We start from the raw sequence: 21,335 nt of genomic DNA on the forward strand, positions 1-21,335 counted from the left end.
TCTCAAACTCAAGGTTGTTGTTGTTTTTTTTTTTTGTTTTTTTTTTTTTTTTTTACACATCCACACCTGATGAGAAGCAGCTGCCAATTTGTGCACAGCGTACACTCGAGCAGAAACCACAGCCCCCTGGGGGACTGCCCTGGGTGCAGGGGAAGGGGAGGAGGGTAAAACCAGGACAAAGCACCAACCATCACTGGACATACATGCACACATTATATACACTGCCTGGGCAAAAAAAAGGTCACCACCTGGATTTAACTAAGCAAATAGGTAAGAGCCTCCTATTGGATAATTACTGCATGGGTGATTATGTTTCAGCTGGAAACAAGTTATTTAACCCTAACTGATGCAGCAATGAGTAGCTTCTCATTTGTTAAACAACCATGTCGAAAGACACATCCTATGGTCGGGGAAAAGATGTTAATCTGTTTCAGAAGGGTCAAATTATTGGCATGCATCAAGCAGAGAAAACATCTAAGGAGATTGCTGAAACTACTAAAATTTGGTTAAGAACTGTCCAACGCATGATTAAAAACTGGAAGGACAATGGGGAAACATCATCTTCGAGGAACTTGGTTGGAAAAAAATCTTGAATGATCGTGATCGGCAATCACTTAAACGTGTGGTGAAATCAAATCGTAGAAAAACAACAGTAGAACTCAGGGATATGTTTAATAGTGAAAGTAAGAGCATTTTCACATGCACAATGCGACAGGAACTCAAGGGATTGGGACTAAACAGCTGTGTAGCCTTAAGAAAACCACTTGTCAGTGAGGCTAACCGGCAAAAACGGCTTCAATTTGCTATGGAGCATAAAGAATCTGGAGCAATGGAAGAAGGTTATGTGGTCTGATGATTCCAGATTTACCCTGTTCCAGAGTGATGGGCACATCGAGGTAAGAAGAGAGGTGGCTGAAGTGATGCACCCATCATGCCTAGTGCCTAGGCATGCGGGGGCAATGCTATGATCTGGGGTTGCTGCAGTTGGTCTAGGTTTAGCAACGTTATGTGCCCAAAGAATGAAGTCAACTGACTACCTGTACCAATACTGAATGACCAGGTTATTCCATCAATGGATTTTTTCTCCCCTGATGGCATGGGCATATTCCAAGATGACAATGCCAGGATTAATCGGGCTCAATTTGTGAAAGAGTGGTTCAGGGAGCATAAGACATCATTTTCACACATGGATTGGCCACCACAGAGTCCAGACCTGAACCCCATTGAGAATCTTTGGGGTGTGCTGGAGAAGATTTTGTGCAGTGGTCCAAATCTCCCATCATCAATACAAGATCTTGGGGAAAAGTTAATGCAACTCTGGACAGAAATAAATGTCGTGATATTGCAGTAGCTTGTGGAAACAATGCCACAGCGAATGCATGCCATAATCAAAGCTAAAGGTGGTCCAAAAAAAAGGTGCGCCTTTTTTTTCTGGCCAGGCAGTGTATATATACACACACGACAATCAGCCTAACCTCCATGTTTTTGGACTGTGGAAGGAAACCCATGCAGAGACAACATGGAAACTCCACCCAGATAGAGACTTGAACCCAAGCCCCTAATGCTGAGAGACAAACAGGCTACCCACCAAGCCACCCATTAGGAATAGCTAAGAGTTAATAAAGCTGAGACAATGGTAGCAGCAATAAATTGTTGTTCATGTTCTGATATAAATATATGACATGGTTTGACATGATTTAAATCAAGTTTATAAAAATGTCTTTCCAGATTGAGGCAGTACATTACTAAAATGGCAGGAGGTCAAGGGGGAAGGAAGACAAGAAATTACATGTCATGACAGGTGACATTGCACACTGTCGGGCTTTGCAGTTCAGGATATGGCCCTGGACAGAGACTGTCAGTATTAACATCATGAAATGTTAAATGATCTAAATTAATATTAATCAAAGGCTAATTTGTCACTTTTTAAAAGTTCATGGGCATGGCCATGTGCAGAAATATGGCAAATCAGGCCTTGTGTAACAAGCAGAAAATTTGTAAATCAGTTATTATTTAGAGTAAATTCAGTAATAACCAGTTCACTGAATTGGTTCGGCAATATTGGAACCATGATCCTAGTGGAGGGAACCTTGACAGAACTGGAACCTCAGAAGGCTGGTAGATCTGGGAGCTCGCAGGACAGTGGGTCAAGGAAGGTTTGACTGCCTTCTCCAGAATTAGGTGTTGTGAGCTTCTTGCCCCATGCTGAAGCTTCATGGAGGAGCATCAGGGAGCAAGAGCAGCTGTCACTATGAAGCCATTGGTCCTGTGCAGGAGTGGGGTGAGGACTCATTATCTACAAGGGAGCTGGAGGCATACAGTCATCTCTACAAAAATAAAAAAATAATTCATGAATGTGTTACAGGGTTGAAGGAGGCACCACCAGAGAAGAGGTGTGAGCAGCAATGAGCAGAGAGACAGATTGCTGGGTGGTTGTTGCTGAATGCACCATGTAGCCAGTACACCCTATGTGGGAGGCAGTAGTCAGGTTTGGAGACAACCCCCCCCCCCCAAAAAAAAATTCCTTTGGTTGATTACCCAGTGGATTGACCGTCATATCTTTTAAATGTTCAGTAAAATGAAATTGAACCACACATTTTCTAGTGGCATTCTTAAACTGCACATACATAAGATAATGAATATATTCTAATCATTAGTATATGATTTCTCAAACAGCTACAGAGTTTCGGTAGATTCCCTTGACTTCCACGTGTCTGCGATCCTCCTTTCATTGATTTGAAAGACACATGATAATTGGCATTTTTATAGAGAAAATAATCACCATAGAACAAAAAATGGGGGTTAGGGACCAGGCAAACATATGAACAAAGGGGCAATGAAGAATGGAATTGGGGAAAAAACCCTCAAACCTGAAACTGGAAAAAAGGCTCAGACTTGATGAATGCGGAAAACAAAATGACAAGACAAATTTGTGCAAAGACCGAGAACGCAGCTAGCAGTAAAACACAAACTAATGAGTGACTAATAAAATACAGCTGAAGAATATTAGAGCCTGAGTGCATAAAACTGGAGAAAGGGTAAAAACCAAAACAAAATAAAAAACACATGGCACAGGTACTGTGAACCATGACACTAAAGGGATAACCCTGATAACTTCACATAAATGACTATTTTCACACTTTAAATTTCTGTGATGGAGCAAAAAATTTAAAACATTCATTACTAGTGTCAGAAAGGATAATTCCAATGTGATTATTCATTAAGTTTCATTTTTATATTATACTTACATTTATTCAAGAAAAAGATAGCTAACGGTGACTCCACATAAGTTTGTTCCCTTGGAGAACAGCTGTACAAGGCAGATCTGGATCAGTCGCACATTTGTTTTCTGCTTAAGAGAAATTTCAAAGAACGTTGAAAGGCTCACAGGTCCCACGCCTCCATAATTAGTGTTTGTGTTGAGCTGTTCATTCCTTGCCTGTGCACTATAAAATGCAGGACTCCTAAAGAGCTGTAAATTGCACCACAAGGATACTGTAAGTAAAAGGGACTGTTAAAGACCTGAATGAAACAGCTTAGTCAGGCAGTTTCATCAAGTCTTTCAGGAGAATATTTAAGGGAGACTCCAGTTAACTGGTGGAAAGGCAGTCATACCAAGCTTATGGATCTCATGGATGAGTAGACATTTAATCAAATTGATACTGTCTGCTAAGGCTGATATATGGTTTCTCCTTTAAAATGTAGGAGTGTAACATATTAAATTAAGCTATTCATTTTGTTTAATAATAACTAGGTTACAGTGTCAACCCCCCCCCCCCCCCCCCCCGAACAACGACAACAACCTGGCACCACAATATTGAGTTGTATCTTGTTTACCAAGATTCCTGTAAATGATTTATTGACAATGGTTCCACTTGGCTGTTTCATTTTGTTTATTTGTCTTTTTTGTTTTGTTTTCTTGAGTCTAAGTTCAAATATTAATTTATAAACTGAAAGTATGTGGTCTGTTCTAGTATATTCAACTAGTCTATTCAAAAGTGCCACATTTTTCAGAGCAACTATAAAACTATAAAGCTATATTTTAGAGCAGCCTGTAAAAATAAAAGTAAAGCAAAGTAATAAAACATCACAAGGATTCACATCTGTTTTTACAGTACCTTTGCAAGTCTGCCCCCTACCTCTATCCTCTGGCTGTTTAACAAACACAAATAAAAGGGGTAAGCATCTGACCCTGTCTTACTTGTCATATCAGAATACTGGGCTTGGTAGCTCCTGTGGCCATGAACATTTTTCAGTATATCCCTTGCTGAGTGCACTGCTTCAAATAATCTATAACTGTCCCAGTTCCAAACAAATAACCGGCTGACAGCCACAGACCTGTTGCGCTCACATCAATGTTAATAAAAACACTTAAAATTCACCTATATCAGCTATGTCAACATCAATCACCTCAGGTCCTTACAGTTTTCTTTGCACCTTCATACATCTTTTCCTTCTGGCCATTCATCCATCATTTTAGAATTACCTATGATAAACACTGTTCACCAGTGTGTTTGCATCCTGCCTCAACTCATTACATGTTAAAAGATCTGTGGGCAATGCCTTGAACTTGGGCTTTCACTGCCACCTCAAACATGTGGAGTCACACAGTGCAGCATGTAAGTAGTTGGACAGTGATGCAGTTTTTGATGTTTTTACTCTGATAATCTAAATAGCTACAGTATCCATTTATTGGATCTGTTTAGGCCTGAGGCGCTTTAATGCTGCACATGACCACACTGCCCATTCCCTTTAGACAAATTGATAAATTAGCCTTCATTAAAAATTAATTTACATCTTTTAACACTTTGCTATATTGATATTGATAGTCTCTTTCTGGGGGAACATCCTTGGGGGATAGAGCAACTTGATAGAGCAACATCACCTCTCATGTCACAATTTCTCTCATCCATCTTTTCCCTTGATGCCCTCCCATTGTAATCATATATCCCCTTGTTTGTTTGTTATTTTATATTAAACCATATCATGTCATATCTGCGATGCTGACAGGTAGTACAGACCTTAAGTGACAGTGTGAACAACATGAGTAATTTGTTTCCCCTTGTCACATGTATACTGAACTTGACACAGTTAAACAAGCTGACTTCACAATAGTGAAGTCCAAAATAAAATAAGGAATAAGTTAACAATACAAACATGCCCTTGCAAATGGCACCATGACTTTCTTGTGATGCAAAAAGCAGAATGTCTGTTATGGATGGTTCATGGAAGGTCCACTGTGTCTGTGAAACATGCTGGTATGGGCATGTGGGGTTGCTGTGTGTAATAGCAGCAGACACACCTGCTCCATTCCAGCAAATATCTACAAACCAAGTGGATAGGCACCTTTTTAGAACAATGTCCTGAAGCATATTATTAAAGGAAAAAAGAGAAGCAAAATGTGGATTTCTGCTTGTCCGCAGCGGTAGCCCATTACAGAGCACTGAGAAAGACATTAGCTGCAATGCTGCATATGTAGACCCATTTGACTTCAGAGCAAGATGTGTAATAAGACTGTCATAGAAATGTGCCTGTTATAACCATTAAAATCAGAAGCATCAGTCACTTGTGTGGTTTCTTGCACAGAGCTGTCTCCTGTATTCAGTTTCCTAAACAGCCAGTGTCATCACAACACCTCTTTAATCCATCAAAACGACACACTAGGAATATCATAAATACTGTACTTACACATTTCCTAAACATAGCTATTATAAGTATATGTACTATTACATTATACTACTCCCAAGACTATTACTTTATTCTGTAAGATTTATCTTAAATGACTGAAATATTGCATTTGCTTGCTGCATGTTCGTTGGTCTCTCTGTGTGTATCATCTCTTTCCTAACATTGTGACATCTATTTGTAAATGCCTCATCTCTTTACTCTTATTTCTTATGTTCTATGGTGAACAGCAGTGGATGTACAAAATCCACATATGTTACACATAATAGTGGGTAAAAGTGATTGTGCCTCTGACTCTCTTTCCCTCAGGGACTAATGAGGACACAAGACAGAGTCAGAAAAGGCCAGTAAATAAACAAACACAACACCGCCCTCCTCTCTCTCTCTCTCTCTCTCTCTCTCTCTCTCTCTCTCTCTCTCTCTCTCTCTCTCTCTCTCTCTCTCTCTCTCTCTCTCTCTCTCTCCCACTTATTGAGTCTGGCTGGTACAGTGGGCAACATTATTGTGCACAAAAACCAATGGACTGAGACTAGATAAGACTGAATGGATTGCCCTTTTTTTAAAATTTATTTATTTATTTATTTATTTATTTATTTATTTATTTTTACTGTGGGCTATTTAACATTTGGGATTAGATGAATATAACAAACTAGAAACAACATTCAACCTTTTTGAACCATTGGCTAAAGGGGTACACTTGGGTGTCACAGGCTGTATGCTATGGAAACTGCGAAATTGTCACACTTATGTGTATGTGACTGGTCCAGATGTACAGCTGAAGCTTTTCAACTAAGCCAAGGTCAACTCACTTAATCAACATTGTTATTGGAAGGAGTGACATGGGAGGAATGACCTTTGTTATAGGACTATTGGAATATGGGAGTAATGACTCTATGAGACTATTGGAATAGAAGCATAGTGCCCATTAGGGATGATCTTTTTCCAGGTTTTGGAGTTACTTCTAAAGGACATGCCAGGGACTATCGTTAGATCTACACAGACTGCAAAGTGTAAAACTCCACATGGTGACTACAAAAGTTTTGTATATATGTTTGAAAGTACTGAATAACTTGTTATTGCATGGGTAGGTTGACACAGCATGGAGGGAGAAGTTTCATGTGGGCAGGCAAAACTCAGTTTGGAGAGGACTATACAATCTTCCACTAAACAAATGGTCTTGTGATCTCTTATGGAGAAATTTACATGGTGCTGTAGTTGTGAGTGCATTTGTATCAGTGATTAATTGAAATGTCAGTGATGTGTGTGTATTGTGGACTATGAAAATTTTTAGAATGACTGACTTAAGTCAGTCTTTGATTTATTCAGTATCTTGTTCCCAAAGTGTGTTGAGGATTCTATACATCAAAAAGTTTTATGTTTGGTATTGATTATAGTTGCAGAGAAAGTACAAAATGGCAGTTGCTTAATTTTCAGGCAAATCTAAGTGTAAGCAAACAGGAATATAGATCTGGTTATGAAATTTTTACCATTATAAACAGCTCTCATTTTAGATGTTTTATAAGAATATATATAATATACAAAAAGTATAAATTAAAGTTGTGATATAATGACATTCATTGTACTGCAGTGAACGGGAAGTTGAACATTGATTTTGGGATGGAAAATTATGTATGTGTGAAAAACAACAATGGTTTAATGGCTTTGTCAGTTGAATAAAGGCCCATATTAAAAATGTTTATTTGACTCAGACACACACAGACATTCATCTTTAATTGCCAGTCATGGAGAAAATGCATATTTACCTCAAGAATCTACTGATACTGATGTTTTCTTCACTATATTTAAAAAATTGAATAGTAGCAAAATCAGTGTGATTCAGAGTCTTTTGTAAATACAATAACTTGAAGGTACATAACATATGTCAAAAGGAAGAGCACAGGCAGCCCTCACCATGATGCTAATTAGGGCTTTTTCTGTGCTTGTAAAGTTTAATAATGAAATAATCATCATAAATGAGTTATTAAAATGGAGGGAACAAAGAAAATATTTTTAATTGACTTGAAACAGAGAGAGCGATAGGCATCAGAAAGATCTGAGCTCATGTCCATCAGTCTGGTGGTAACAACTGAAACCCAAAACAGTCATTTTCCATTCATCTGCCATTCATCTCCATTCATCTCATTACGTGAGACAGAGAGCGTTCTCCAGAGCCCATCTTTCTAATGCTCATAACAACAGAAGAGTTTTTCTCAGCCAGTAGCACTCGCTTTCACTCCTCTCTAAAGATCTGAGAGGCCACCAAGACTGAACGGTTCTCGAAGCCTTTCTGTGAGAAAATGTCCCTCTAAATACCTGATTCTCTTTTCTTGAAGAATCCCCCAGTGCTTATGGTTGTAATAACCAGCATGAAGGTGGTGTTGAGCCATTGTATTACTTTTCCACAGGACTTTGGCTGGAAAGGTTGCGAGATTGACTGATAATACTAACCTCAAATCTCAACCTTCTTCTCTTTGTCATGCCTGCAGTTCCAAATCACTCTTTAATACCTGTGAAACATTTCTCTACTGTATGTTTTGATGATTAGTGAAAAAGTGTTTTACTTATTCATTAACTTAGTTACTACATTTAAGTACAGTTGTAAATATTTAACTTAGGAAATGTGGACCAGACCATCTGTCTGATCTTTAATTTCACCACACTGTGTAAATAATACCTCCATCAGGCGCTGGCAAACAGACAGACTCAAAACTCCATACTAACAAACCCAGTGGGACTGTAAATAAATCAACATTGTGGCCAGTTTATATCAATCCTTCCACATGAAAAACTGAGATTGCTTGGTTAGTTACATGACTCTAGGGAGCACCTTACAACAAGTGTTTCAGTCTGACTGTGTCCAACTCAGTCAGAAACATATTTTACTGCTGGTATTTAGACCTCAAAAAGAATTTTATAATCACCGGTAGTTAATTTATATAATAAAACAAGTATTATATTCAAGTCACTGTCCTCAAGGTTCAATTAGTACAGATTTTTACCCCAGCTTCATCTAGGAGTCAGATGTGATGACACAGTGGCCAGTCAGTCACATTAAGTCATTAAGTGTTCAGTCAACCACCAATGATTACAAACTCAAGGACCAGAGAATGATAATTAAGGGCCAGACCTGACTACCTCTGCTGTAATTGATGGGTGAAAAAGGTGTTGGCTTCACTGCTAGCACTGGATTTTCAGAAATGGATGACCAAAGCAAGTGTCACATCACTCATACAATGGCCTGTGGACATGGAAAATATTTTGAGAAAGTGATAGATGTAGCAGGCAGGACGAGGCTGTTTCAGTGTGGCTGATTATAGATCACAGGTGGAATAAAGCACGACACTCCACAGCCATCCATACACAGCTCCGGCAACGTGGTATCCTTGAGTGCAGGGGCCTGCAGCCAAATAATTTACACAGCGCCAGTATCCACCAAGGTTAAACAGCTTCACTCTGAATTATTTCACACACACACACACACACACACACACAATACTGGACCCTCCATAAAGTAACTGGAAGAAGGCATCAAGCTGGCCTTTTCTCAGTATTATCTGTAGCTACACTTACAGCATACAGGCGTGAGAGGCATGAAGAGGAGAGGAAAGAGATGGCTGTATTCACATTCTCCACTAAATGCATAATCTGCTGTTTAGATCCAGACTTGGACCCAGACTGAGCTGCAGCTCTCTTTCATGGGTCTTGTAATATTCCAGTGATGCTGAAAGAAAGGGAGCGAGACGCAAGTGCGAATAAGGAATTTCTTTATTGGGCATTGCAACAAAGAAGACATGACTGTGGTGATCTGGCTAGTATAACGATAGTAAGAGTAATCACTGGCAAAACAACTCTGAGCTCCAAGACGCGGCAGAGCAGCAGAGAGTCTCACTGTGCGACAGACGAGTAATGTGCAGCACTGGAGGAGAGTGCCTGTGGGATTTTAATAGGGGAAAGATACAAAGAAGGCAGAACAAGGCACAGGTGAATATGATCAGTGATCTGGTGATTGGGAGTGGTACAGGTGCGGGGTGTGTGTGTGTGTGTGTGTGTGTGTGTGTGTGTGTGTGTGTGTGTGTGTGTGTGTGTGTGTGTGTGTGTGTGTGTGTGTGTGTAGTAATGGGTATGTCCCTATGGTAGGGTGCCTGACAGACTGTGACAATTCCTTCCTTTAGATCACAAATCTCATGGTAAATATTTTTGCAAAAATATCACAAATAGCATCGCTGCAAATAATAAAAACAAAACATTACTTAGGATTGTTATGTAGCTGACGAAAAGAAAATTCTTGAAAAAGATGTTTAATCTATGAATAGGCCTATTTTCATGTCTTAACAGGAACCTTATAACAAATTCTAAAGTTACTTTTCAATTAATTTCTGTATTTATGTGAATAACTTTGTTATTTCTATAATTGTTCCCAGTGGATAATTCAGGCTCACTCTTCACAGGAGATAAATCCCCAGAGAACACAGCAGAAGTGCTTCTGGTCTTGGAGTAAAGGTTTAGACTCAGAATCCCTGCTTGGACAGCTCTTAGTCAAGAGACTTGGACAAAAGACCTAGAAACATCTTATCTTAAAAGATGGACCCAAGAACCTACCAGATACAAGTTTCCAAACTATTGTGCAGTTAATAAATAATTGAACCTTCAAACATTTTTGTTGTTTTGAAAATTAGATTTGAAGTTGAACAATGGCTATTTGTTTTATTAAGGTATTTACATACAAGTTACAAGTCTGAACACAAGCAGCAATTCTCCAGACAGGAAAATTAGACAGCGCTTTACTAAATAAAACTTAATTTTAAATAAAACGAATGTTCAGTATTTGTGGTTTCTATTCATTGATGACTTCCTGGAGTGTATGATCCATAGACATCACCCATGGGGATCTTTCATTGTGATTATCTACTTGGTCTAGAAATGCAACCATTATTACTTCTTGTCTGTTATGGGGGCTTTTGTCTTATTTGAAATCCATATCCAGAGTTTAGGTCAATTGACTGACTTGGCCAGGTGAAAATATTCTACCTTTCTGATTCTGAATACTCCATAGCTGCTCCAGCAGTAATGTTTTGTGTCATTGGCCTGTTGCAAAGTAAAATGCATTCCAGCTTTGAGACATTTTGGTGGATCTCTCCTCTTTCCTCCTACCGGAACTCTAGTTCAGATTCATCTTTGTCTCAACATCTATGGGATGCACTATATGTTGATATATTACTCAAACTATAACCTGGATCTTCCGTTGTTGGGGATTGCCAGTGCTTTGCATGTTTCAGTGAACTCTCTGAGGTTGTGTTGGTATAGGTTTATCTCTTTGGGGGAATTTTCTATCATATCTATGCCTTTATTGTGATTTAAAAAAAAATCCATAGTCATTTTTCTTCGTATCTGCACATATTCTTTGGTCATCCTTTTTTGTAATACCTGTGCCACTAATGTTTTTTTTCATACTGTCATTTTGAGCCTCATAAGTAAAGCTTCCAGCTCGATGTAAGTAAGATGTTTTTGGTCCTTACATTAAGAGACAGCAGCAACAGATGAAAGCTGCTACATTTAGAATCCACTGTATACCTTTTGTTAGTTCCACTGTACATGCAAAAACACAGCTGTCCAAGAATCATCAGAGTAAGCAGTTATTTATAATGTTGTCCATCTGTTGGCTTGCATAATTTTTCAGTCACCCTCTACTCTGTTTGTCACTGATCTGCTTCTGACCACTGGACCACTGCTGACCTGATATTATTTGAGTGGCAGACTATTGTCAACATAGCAGATACACTGTTCTAGTGGACAACTGTGTGTATTAGGTACAGTATTTATGTAGAGCTTACCTGTGTAAGTGTCACTGCTACATTGCTCTATCATGTAAAAATATCCAGCCAACAGCAAAAACTGATCACTGAGGAACAGATAGAAGACACATAAAAATGTGATTGGCAAAAGATGGATTATAGTTTCTAACTGTATACCTTTTATATTCTAATAAAGTAGATGGTGCATTTATATGAAAGCATTTTAGGGTAGAAATAAGTGTTTTATGCAGAACACTGGGTAGCTGCTGTTTTTACCACAAAAACAGAAATGAGAACCATAACCTTGCTTCTACCTTAAATGAAGGAATATTTCTAAGCATAGTCTGACCAGCGTTGACTGGTCATGAATTAGAATTTATCCTGAACTCACATGACTGGATGAGCTCAGGCAATGGCTGAGACATGGCTTTTTAGTCTGTCGTGACAAGGCATCTGGTGGGTGTGTGATTCTAACGCCTCTCTCTCACCCGCCTGTGAACGTTAAAGGTACTCAGTGCAACCATGGGAAAGCTCATAGTGTTTATCATCCCACAGGAAGCCATGTTGTATAACTGGACATTCCTTCCAGCACACAATATTTTAAATCAAACTCATGGTAGTAGCCAAATTAATAAACAAATGTAATTCTTTCTTTTAAAAAAATCTTCAAAATTGGAAATGGGATATAATTCTGTCAAAATTAATTTTCAATTGAGAGGATCTATGGTTTTTGATTCTAGCCACTAAAGAGACCTGTTAGTTTCTCTGGACTCAGTCCCTGAAGAGCATAATGTTCAGAATAATAAAGTTTCCAGAAGTTACTTTCACAAAGTATGGGGGGCTTATAGGGATCAGAGACAACCATAAATGCTTAATGAAAAAAGTAGCCAAACTGATTTCACATTCTGAGGGGAAAAGGTGTTTATACAGTTTCTTGTAAATCTCACTTCAGTGAATATGTTGAATTTAATCAGTTATCATATTATTAAGTGTATCTGTGTTAGACTGTCATATGAGTATTGGTCACTTAGAAAATTATGACATTTTACTTAAAATGTTATTGTATGACCGTTTAGCATGCTCCATATCTGTCTAAAAGTGATTTTCCTCTCAGTAATTAAAATTAGCTGAAAAGTTAAATCAAGATACACTTTTTTATATTTTATAAAAATCTCCATAGATTGTTTAATACAACATACCATATTTTCAACAATTCAACATCAAGAAAATTGTGTTAATATAAAAAGGAATCTGCATATTACTTTTATTGCACAGAACAAATTAAACATATTTTTCAGTGTGCTTGAACTTTTTTCCCCCAGTAAAACAGAAGGTCATGGAGTACGTTATTTGACATAGTCCTGGCATGAATGGAAATAAGAAAATTGATTTTTTCCCCCCCTTGGAACTGAGAGAGGCTGTGGGAGAAGCATATTTGCAGGTTTGGAGCTTTCACATAAAAAACTAATGTGTAGGAGGAAACATTAGGAGGAGAGCCTTGCTTCTGTGGCTGAGGGTGGAGCTACACTAAAAGCAGTTTGGTAGTCAGCAAACCATCTGGGCTTCCCCATGTCCTACACCCTGTCAGCACTATAGAACAATCAGTGCATACACTAACACTTGACTCAGCATTAGCCTTAATACAATGGCCTCTCTTTATCCACCCGAATTCCACAATGTCCCCGCACCCATAAACAAAGGACTTCAGTAAGGTAAAGATGTCACACAAATATACCATCCTGTAAAATCACAAGCACACAGTCATTTAACCACACTCTTCAACCACAATCATTAACCACACTCTTCAACCAGTTGTGTGACTTAACATTAACATAGTAAAGAACTTTTTTTACGAGTCAGATGAAATGAAATTGTTTAAAATTGTTGGGAATGTTTATTTGGATAGCGATAGAGGGAGATTTGAACATTATTCAAATAAAAACATTTTTTCACCATTTTGAGAATTATTAAAGGCAGCGTTTGAACATGTCAGGGTTGTCAAGCACGTTAACATTTCCCCCCCCCTATTTGTCTTTACATATGCATTAACTAACACAATTGCTACAAGGACAAGTCAATGTGTACAAAGGCATATTTTAACCTTTTAAAGAACTTGTAAAACATTTAATCCTATGGTTGATTGTTACATAAACATATAATGGCATTAACAAATCACACAATGCAGCTGCAGTTATTCTGTTTTTCACAATTCCACATTCTGATCACACTGAGATGATGTCACCTCTAAATCAAACATAGCATTGATAGACTCTACACCCTTAGGAATTAAGATCAGCCATAAACATCCAACATATTTGCTGGTTAATATATTAAGATTCTAAATCTCAAAGTTGCTGTTATAGTGAACTGTAATATAATAAGCACTACAGAACAATGTGGCTCTTTTGAATAGCTCTTTCCTGATCATAATATGCAGCAACTTATGATTTAGAATCAGCATGAAAGGTTTACTTTTTAGACCAGTTCCAGAAATGCAATGAGACAAACAATGATAATGCTGGAAAATGCTTTAGTTTGATGTATCCATAGCCAGAACTTCAGTGAAACCACTCACTGAAATAAAAAGTAAAAAGCACTACACTGTGTTTTGAGCCATTTGCTGTGTTTACACAAACCATGAGCATTAAAGGCTGCGTTTTTTCACTTGTTTTTTGTGGTTTTATCTGCACTGAATTTCAGAATGAAAATGAGAAAAGAGACTGTAACTACAATTTCAACAAAAGCCTAGTACAACACAATGGCTCTGTCTTGAAAAGTGCTGTTTATATGGTACTATCACTTAATTTAATGTGGCATTACTGTGTTTTACTTGGTTATCAAGAATATTCAAGGAGTATGTGGGGCCATGGATAAGTCAAATGTATGGCAAAAACACAGTATTTTTGATATAACATTGCACTAGTTAATGTGCTTATCAACCCTGAAATGTCTCCTGTTGCTGTTTGATAAAACTATTTAAGTTTAGATATTAAAAAGAAATTATACAAAAACATATAATGCAGGCAAAAGGACATCAAAGGAGGATGATGGTCTTTCTTTTGTATTTTGGAGATTGACACAAACATTGAGAAGGGTTGAGTCATTTATATATTTCCTTTTGCCCATAAAAATCCACTGTAACGTCAATGTCTTACAACAAAATTCTCTTTCAAAGAAATGGTCCCTGAAGGCCAAGAAAAAAATGCCACTTCTCCCCTCTTACTTTCAACATCAAACAAAAACAAAGAATGTATGTGCCACATATCCATTTTTAGGACAGGGAGGAATAAAACACGCACTTCCTCTGTGAGAAAGTCCCAGGATCCAAAAGTCAGTCACAGAGGGGTCCATATTTTTGTCACTGTTTTTCAGTGTCCCTGGCTCGGTTAAATCATTTTCATGTTAAACTTGCGAGGAGCTTCGCCAGTACCACTGCTTAGCCCTGCATCTGATTTCCGTGGCACATACTCAATCTCAATGTTGTGTTTGGTGTTACCTTTACCCCTGCTCCACAGAAACAGCAATACCAGACAGAACAGTACCACACCAAGGAAGGAGATGAATCCCATGGTGGTGGCAATTATAAGGGTCTTGATGTCAAAGGGAAAAGGGACGGTGGCTCTCGTCTCATTGGCTCCACTTTCACTGGGCTGGTTGGAGATGAAAGCGAACGTTTTGTTGGGCTGGTTAGGCCAGTCAGGGGAGTAGCTGTGAACGTGGAGATGAGCCAAAGTGGTGTCGTTTCCACCTGCATTGCTTGCGATGCACACGTAGGTCCCGTTGTCATGGATCTGAGCGTACCGCACCTCTAGAGTTCCATCAGGGAACACAGTAAGCCTTCCTATAGTTTTCATGGTAATGAAGTGTTTCTGTGGGGAAAGCCACATAATGACTGGAGCTGGATCTCCATCTGCCTGGCACACAAAGTTAACCGTAGTTCCTTCATCCACATACTTATGCTGTGCTTTGCGGTCCCGGATCCTTGACTTACGACATGTGAAATAATTCGGCTGTAAGATGTCAGGGAAGTCCTTGAACTCTTTGCCCTGGACGAATTCGGGCGAAGCACATGTGGGCTGCTGGCGGTTGAAGTTGAGTCTCCAGCGTCTGCGGAACACCCAGAGAAGCCTGCAGTCACATGCCAGAGGGTTATCATACAGCACAAGGGTCTCCAGATTTCCAACTGAATGGAATGCGGATTCCTCCAGAGTGGTCAGAGCATTACCGGACACATTCAAGATCTTCAGGTAATTAAGACCTCTGAAAGCATATGGTTCGATCATAGACAGCCTACCACCCACCAGGTGGAATTCTTGCAGTCTGAGCAGGTCATGGAGCTTGTTTCCCTCAATGATGGAGATCGGGTTGTAGGACATATTCAGAAATCGTAAGTAAACCAGATGTCGAAGGGCCACATAAGGGATTGAAGTCAGGTTTGCGCTGGTGATCGTCAGGGAGGTAAGATTCAGCCCATATAAGCAGTGGGTTGTCATGGTGTCGAGATAGGGCCAATTGGCGATCTCCAGAACTTTGAGACGGTACAGGCGTTTAAAGGAATAATCTCTGATACTGTTGATGTTTAGGTTGCGAAGACGCAAAGTGTTGAGGCTGTGCAAGTGGGTGAAAGCCTCCGTAGGAACGGAGGTCAGGTTGCACTTCTCTAGGGTCAGGTGTTCCAGGCTGTTGAGGCCGTGGAAAGCTCGGTGGGATATGAACACCAGGTCATTATCACCGACTTCCAGAGAGTGCAGGTTATACAGATCCTGGAACATGTAGTCCAGCAGGATGACAATCTTATTCTCACTGATGTCCAGCCGGGTGAGGTTACTGAGACCCGTGAACACACCCAGCTGGATGAGCTTCAGCTTGTTGCTGCGCAGTCCAAGAGTCCGTAAGCCATACAGGTTGTTAAAGGCTCCAGGCTCAATGGTGGAGATGGTGTTTTCGTTCAGCTCCAGCTCTTCCAAGTTGGGGAAGGCAGAGAACTCCTCTGGGTTGATGGTCTTGATGCGGTTCTTGCTGAGGTCCAGCATTCGGGTCTCAGACGGAATGCCCTCAGGGACAGACATCAGCTTTTTGCGGTGGCACATGACGGAGCGTTCCTGGGCATTGCACTCACAGCGAGACGGGCACCCTGTGGTCGAGCCAGACAACACAGTGCCCAGCATTAAAATGAGGATGGGCTGCCAGCACGCCACCAGGTAGCTGTGCCCACTTGCTTCTCCTGCCACCATCCTACCGGTTACCTGTGCAGACAGAGAGAGAGACAGAAAAAGAAAGACTACCAGTGAGGAGGATTTCATCTTAATCCAGACAAGAAACCTAAATAGCAAAATAACAAGATCTTTTTTATTGTTTATAAAAGCAGGCATTTATTACACATTATTTTTTAGAATATCCCAATATCCAGACAACAAAATGTCAGATGATGCAAGGTGCATGAAATAAATTCTAGACCCAGCTAAAATGTACAACTATGAACATTTGCTGCAAAATTAATGAAGGCTGAACAGACAGGAAGAAAAGGGGGGAGACCACTTGCAGCAGAAAGGTGTGTGTTCACTTGCATAATAGTGAGAGCTGACATATTTGGATTCTGTTTTGTGTCCCTGCTAAGCTTAACTTCAAACCTTCTGCAGGCGAAAGCTCCAGTTTGCAGATGGAGGAGAGATTGTGGCAAGAAAGAAAATATTGCATCACACCATTGTAGCATATTCATGACAGATCTAAAGCTGAGGTGTAGTCGACCTGCTGAGCAGAGGATTATGGGCTTTTACTAGTGTTGTATTGCGTTGTCAGTCTGGTGTCCTCGGCGTACACCATACTCCAGCTTTATCTCTAAAGCCAGAGCACTGCTCAGCATTAATCACTGCATGCACATTTGCCAATATGAAATGACGGCATTGTAGAATGGGACAGGTGCTAATGCCATTATCAGCATTTCTCAGAGAGTAATCCAATTTGTGCAGTGTCAGGCGACATGTATGGACTATGGATGCCATCTGCATCAGCTAAGTCCTGACAGAAGAAAGAGCAAAGTAGTGAAAAAGACAGAGACTGCATGAGGGAGAGTCGACTTGATTACAAAGTCAGAAAGTGCTAGTGGTGATACATATATCACTGTTAGCAGGAGAAAACTCTTACTACCATTGCTAGCTGGCCGTAGAGATACTTCATAGATAGAGGGACTAATCTCACCAATGTAGGGGATCATTTCACAACATGACCTGAATTGGGCTATTACTGGAATTAAGGTGATGGCATAAATTTTAATGATAATCATATTGTTTCAATGTTTGCAATGAAATTATTTATAAAGTGCTTTTTAAGCAATTTCAGTAATATTTTAACAATATCACGATTACAGAAAAAAGTGATATTTTTAGTCACTCACATAAAAACAGAGAAAGAGAATACAGTCCATCTGTTGCCATGCCCAGTATGTGCCATAATCCATGGTATTACAAATGGTTGGTTTCTGACCACAGGCCAGCTGTTAGCTGGATGTTTTGGGTGGCACACTAGCAGTGACATTAATGTATAAAAACTCAAGCACCATTTCTGTGCCTGATACATATATACTAGTGCAACATCCGCAACAATGCCACCACTGTCAGTGCTGAAATTGGTCTGCAGCCCAAATAATATATTGTCGGCAGTGGTGTTGGACCTGGTCAGAAACTGAGAAATGATTAAAAGGTTATAGGGTAGCTGACAAATTGTGCATAGCAAAAGATTGGGTATAGTAAAATACAGCTATAAGACAGGTCTTCCTAATAAATGCGATCCATATGTATTTTTTATTAGATGCAGTGTTTCTAATGAAGTGAGTTGTGAATGTATACACTTACTGTAGATACATAGCTTTCATAAATGTCCTTCAAATGTCTTTGCAATTTATTGAGCCTCATCCTGGGTCTCTAGACATGCACTTTGTTGTCATTGATGTCTAGTAATTGTGGTGACTATGTTCTAGGTTTAATGCTACTGACAGGTTAGAACAAGTAAGATTTCCTATGTACTTGTGTACAAAAAGCCAGTAAAGAACTTTAATATTAAACCGGACGCTCTTTCAGTGTCTGACTGCATTTACATAGAAATAGCTCTTGTCTTCCAGGCCAGAGGTGATGGATCCCTAATTCTGGAATAAACTTCATAACTAAACTGGTTTTCTGGAGTTCTTGAGTAGATTCATGCTAGATGATGGGGGCTAGGAGAGAGAAAGTGAATGTTATTGTGTCAGTGTTACTGAGTTCATGTAATGCAGGAGTGAATTTGCAGTTATTGTGCGCACAAAACAAAACTGAATTAAAATGTCAAGACTGCCAATTACATCTGCGTCCACGTTCATTGGTCTATAACAGCACTTCAGTTTGCATTTAGAAGCAATTTCATATTAGTCTTTTCTTTTAGAAAGTTAACTGATTTATTTCTTAAGCCCTAATCACAGAGCCTTTCAGGAGAATTAAAAAGCCCCCATTTATCAACTCTCTTTGTTTCTCTAACCAATACCTCCAATGTCATCTTCTTGTTCTCATCAAATGTGTGAGCAAGCAAGAAGGCACTGTCATGCTGCTCCTACCATTTACAGTGAGGGTGATCATATACAACTGCAGCAAGGCCCTCCTCAAAATCACAAAAAGCACAAAAAGAACAAAGACTTCATGTACACAAAGTGTATATTTTCATCACTTTTTTAACACTGCCACTAAGCTCTGGGAAAAGTGTTAATAACACTTTTAAAAAAGCTTAACACCACTACTGACAGGATACTAACAAAATATTACAATCTTATTTACAGTATAATTTGCTTATTAGTAATCTATGTGTGCCTTGATGTCCACATGTCCACAGCTGCTCCTGCCCTCTTCAGAGAGAGTGAGATGAGAGATGCTGTAGCCAAGGGCGATGGTAATTTGGCCCACAGACTGAGGCCATGCAACCTTTAACCATTGTCACTGAGACAGGGCTCCTGGACACAGCTTGCAAACAGCTTGCATCAAACACTGGCACCAAAAAAAGAAAATCAAAAGTGAATGGCAGTCTGGTGATGACATTTAGTCTTTAAAAAAAGTCCTCCAGAGCATGGGCTCAAATCAATCTGACTCTGGTTTCCCACCATATCAGAGATTCTGCGGCGAAGCATATTGTCTGTGGAATTCCAGAGGGAACAGATAAGCGTGCCGTGTATCCGAACGCACAAGTGACAGAGTTCAGCTGCTGGACAGCTGGGATGTGCTGTGAAATGCTATTCGGCTGCTCTAAGAGAGGAAAACACTGTTGCAGGACACTGCACTACTTGCCCTTCATCCTGCTTCTCTTCCACGTCTTTCTCAGTTTGCATTCCTTTGAAACTCTGTTTCATGATTGCATGCCATGTTCATATGCAGCCAGAGCAAGACAGACAAATTAATTTTAACACCCACCCACCATTATCTTCTTTTCATTTCATCACCCAGTGTTATTGCACTCTGCGCTTTCCTGTCTTTAGGAACCCAGCACTATTAGGAGCAGTGATCCATTCCCATGTCGGATTTGATTATAGAGAAGCAGCGACATTTCTTTGCGCATAGTGTGCCATATTAGGGCTGTTCATGCCCATGGATTTGATTTTAAGGATTTAGTAGTCTAATAAGCTTAAACAATTGTTTAGCCCCACCACCACAACCCACTCAATGATGTCCTCCTGTACTCCAGAGCTCAAAAAACACTAACTGTGCAAGTTCTTAAACCGAAGCACCAAAACAAAACAGAGCAGGAATGTCAAATGCTAGTCTCGATAAGCCTCAGCAGTGTAAAGTGTTTTCTCTACTTTACCACACCTGACTGAACTCAGGTAATTATCATTGAATTATCAGGCCCTTTATGTGTTGAGTCAGTTGTGTTTCAGCAGGAAGAGCATTACTCTGCATGGAATCAGAGCCCTGCAGAAAAGCTGTGCGACATCTGTAGTGTAGAGTCAGCTTGCAGCAGTGCCCAAAGACACTCATCCATAACAATTAGAGACAACAGGCTAGTAGGATTGTTTTAATATCCCAAAACATGTGTTAGTTATTCTTTAATGGCCACTTGTATAATAAAGCCCTTCAAGCATTGCTTATGCAGGAAAGGCACTGATGTTAATGTTGTGGGTATTGATGTTGTAGATTGTTGAGGTTGTTCTTATGCTTGTGGCCTGGTCATGCCCACGCTGCATGCTCAGGGCCTGTTGCAGCGGGTGTAAAAGGTGACCGTGGGTGTCATGATGACGGAGACCTGGCCTCAGCACACCTGGCACATGGGGTCTGATGTAAAGCAGTTTAAATTGTAGCTGATGCTGGACAGATGGGACCGACTCTTATCCTCATCCTGCTCTGTGCAACAAGGTGCAGGATTCCAACAGAGACCAGCTGCTTCCTATACATCTCTCTCTCTCTCTCTCTCTCTCTCTCTCTCTCTCTCTCTCTCTCTCTCTCTCACTCACATACACACACACACACACACACACACACACACACACACACACACACACACACACACACACACACACACACACACACAAGCCTGCTCCTAACAGATAAGACAGTACACTTCCAACTCAACCTGTTAACCCTTATTAAACACAGACACTCCTGAGCAAAGAGTAAATCTGTGAAAATACGATACATCAACCACCTAAGCTAGAGTGAAACTTGTTCTGACATGGTAAAATGAACAGGGGATTTATGGCTTTAACAGGATGTGTTTGCACTTGAGCAGACATGAAGAAATAGATGAATTAGGCTGGATAAAACCACTTGGAATGGAGCAGAGCTCTACAACATACACACTACCAAACACCCACACACACACACAAATACACACACACACACACCTCAC

At 39.8% G+C, this 21,335-nt stretch overlaps 1 protein-coding gene across 3 annotated transcripts in view; it reads right to left on the bottom strand.

Moving 5' to 3' along the window:
* Positions 1 to 12,650: 12,650 nt before the first annotated feature.
* LOC113573671 (leucine-rich repeat and immunoglobulin-like domain-containing nogo receptor-interacting protein 1) overlaps positions 12,651 to 21,335 on the bottom strand; it is an 89,453-nt gene continuing 80,768 nt past the window's right edge. For all 3 annotated transcript variants that reach the window (XM_081712431.1, XM_027004029.3, XM_081712430.1), the window contains one exon: positions 12,651 to 16,723. In XM_081712431.1, coding sequence (XP_081568557.1) covers positions 14,864 to 16,711 — 1,848 coding nt within the window. In that variant the 5' untranslated portion in view covers positions 16,712 to 16,723 and the 3' untranslated portion in view covers positions 12,651 to 14,863. The remainder of the gene's footprint in view (positions 16,724 to 21,335) is intronic.

This window comes from Electrophorus electricus, chromosome 4 (assembly GCF_041902795.1).
Source record: "Electrophorus electricus isolate QZ-2024a chromosome 4, ASM4190279v1, whole genome shotgun sequence".
In the NCBI taxonomy this organism is placed as follows: Eukaryota; Metazoa; Chordata; class Actinopteri; order Gymnotiformes; family Gymnotidae; genus Electrophorus; species Electrophorus electricus.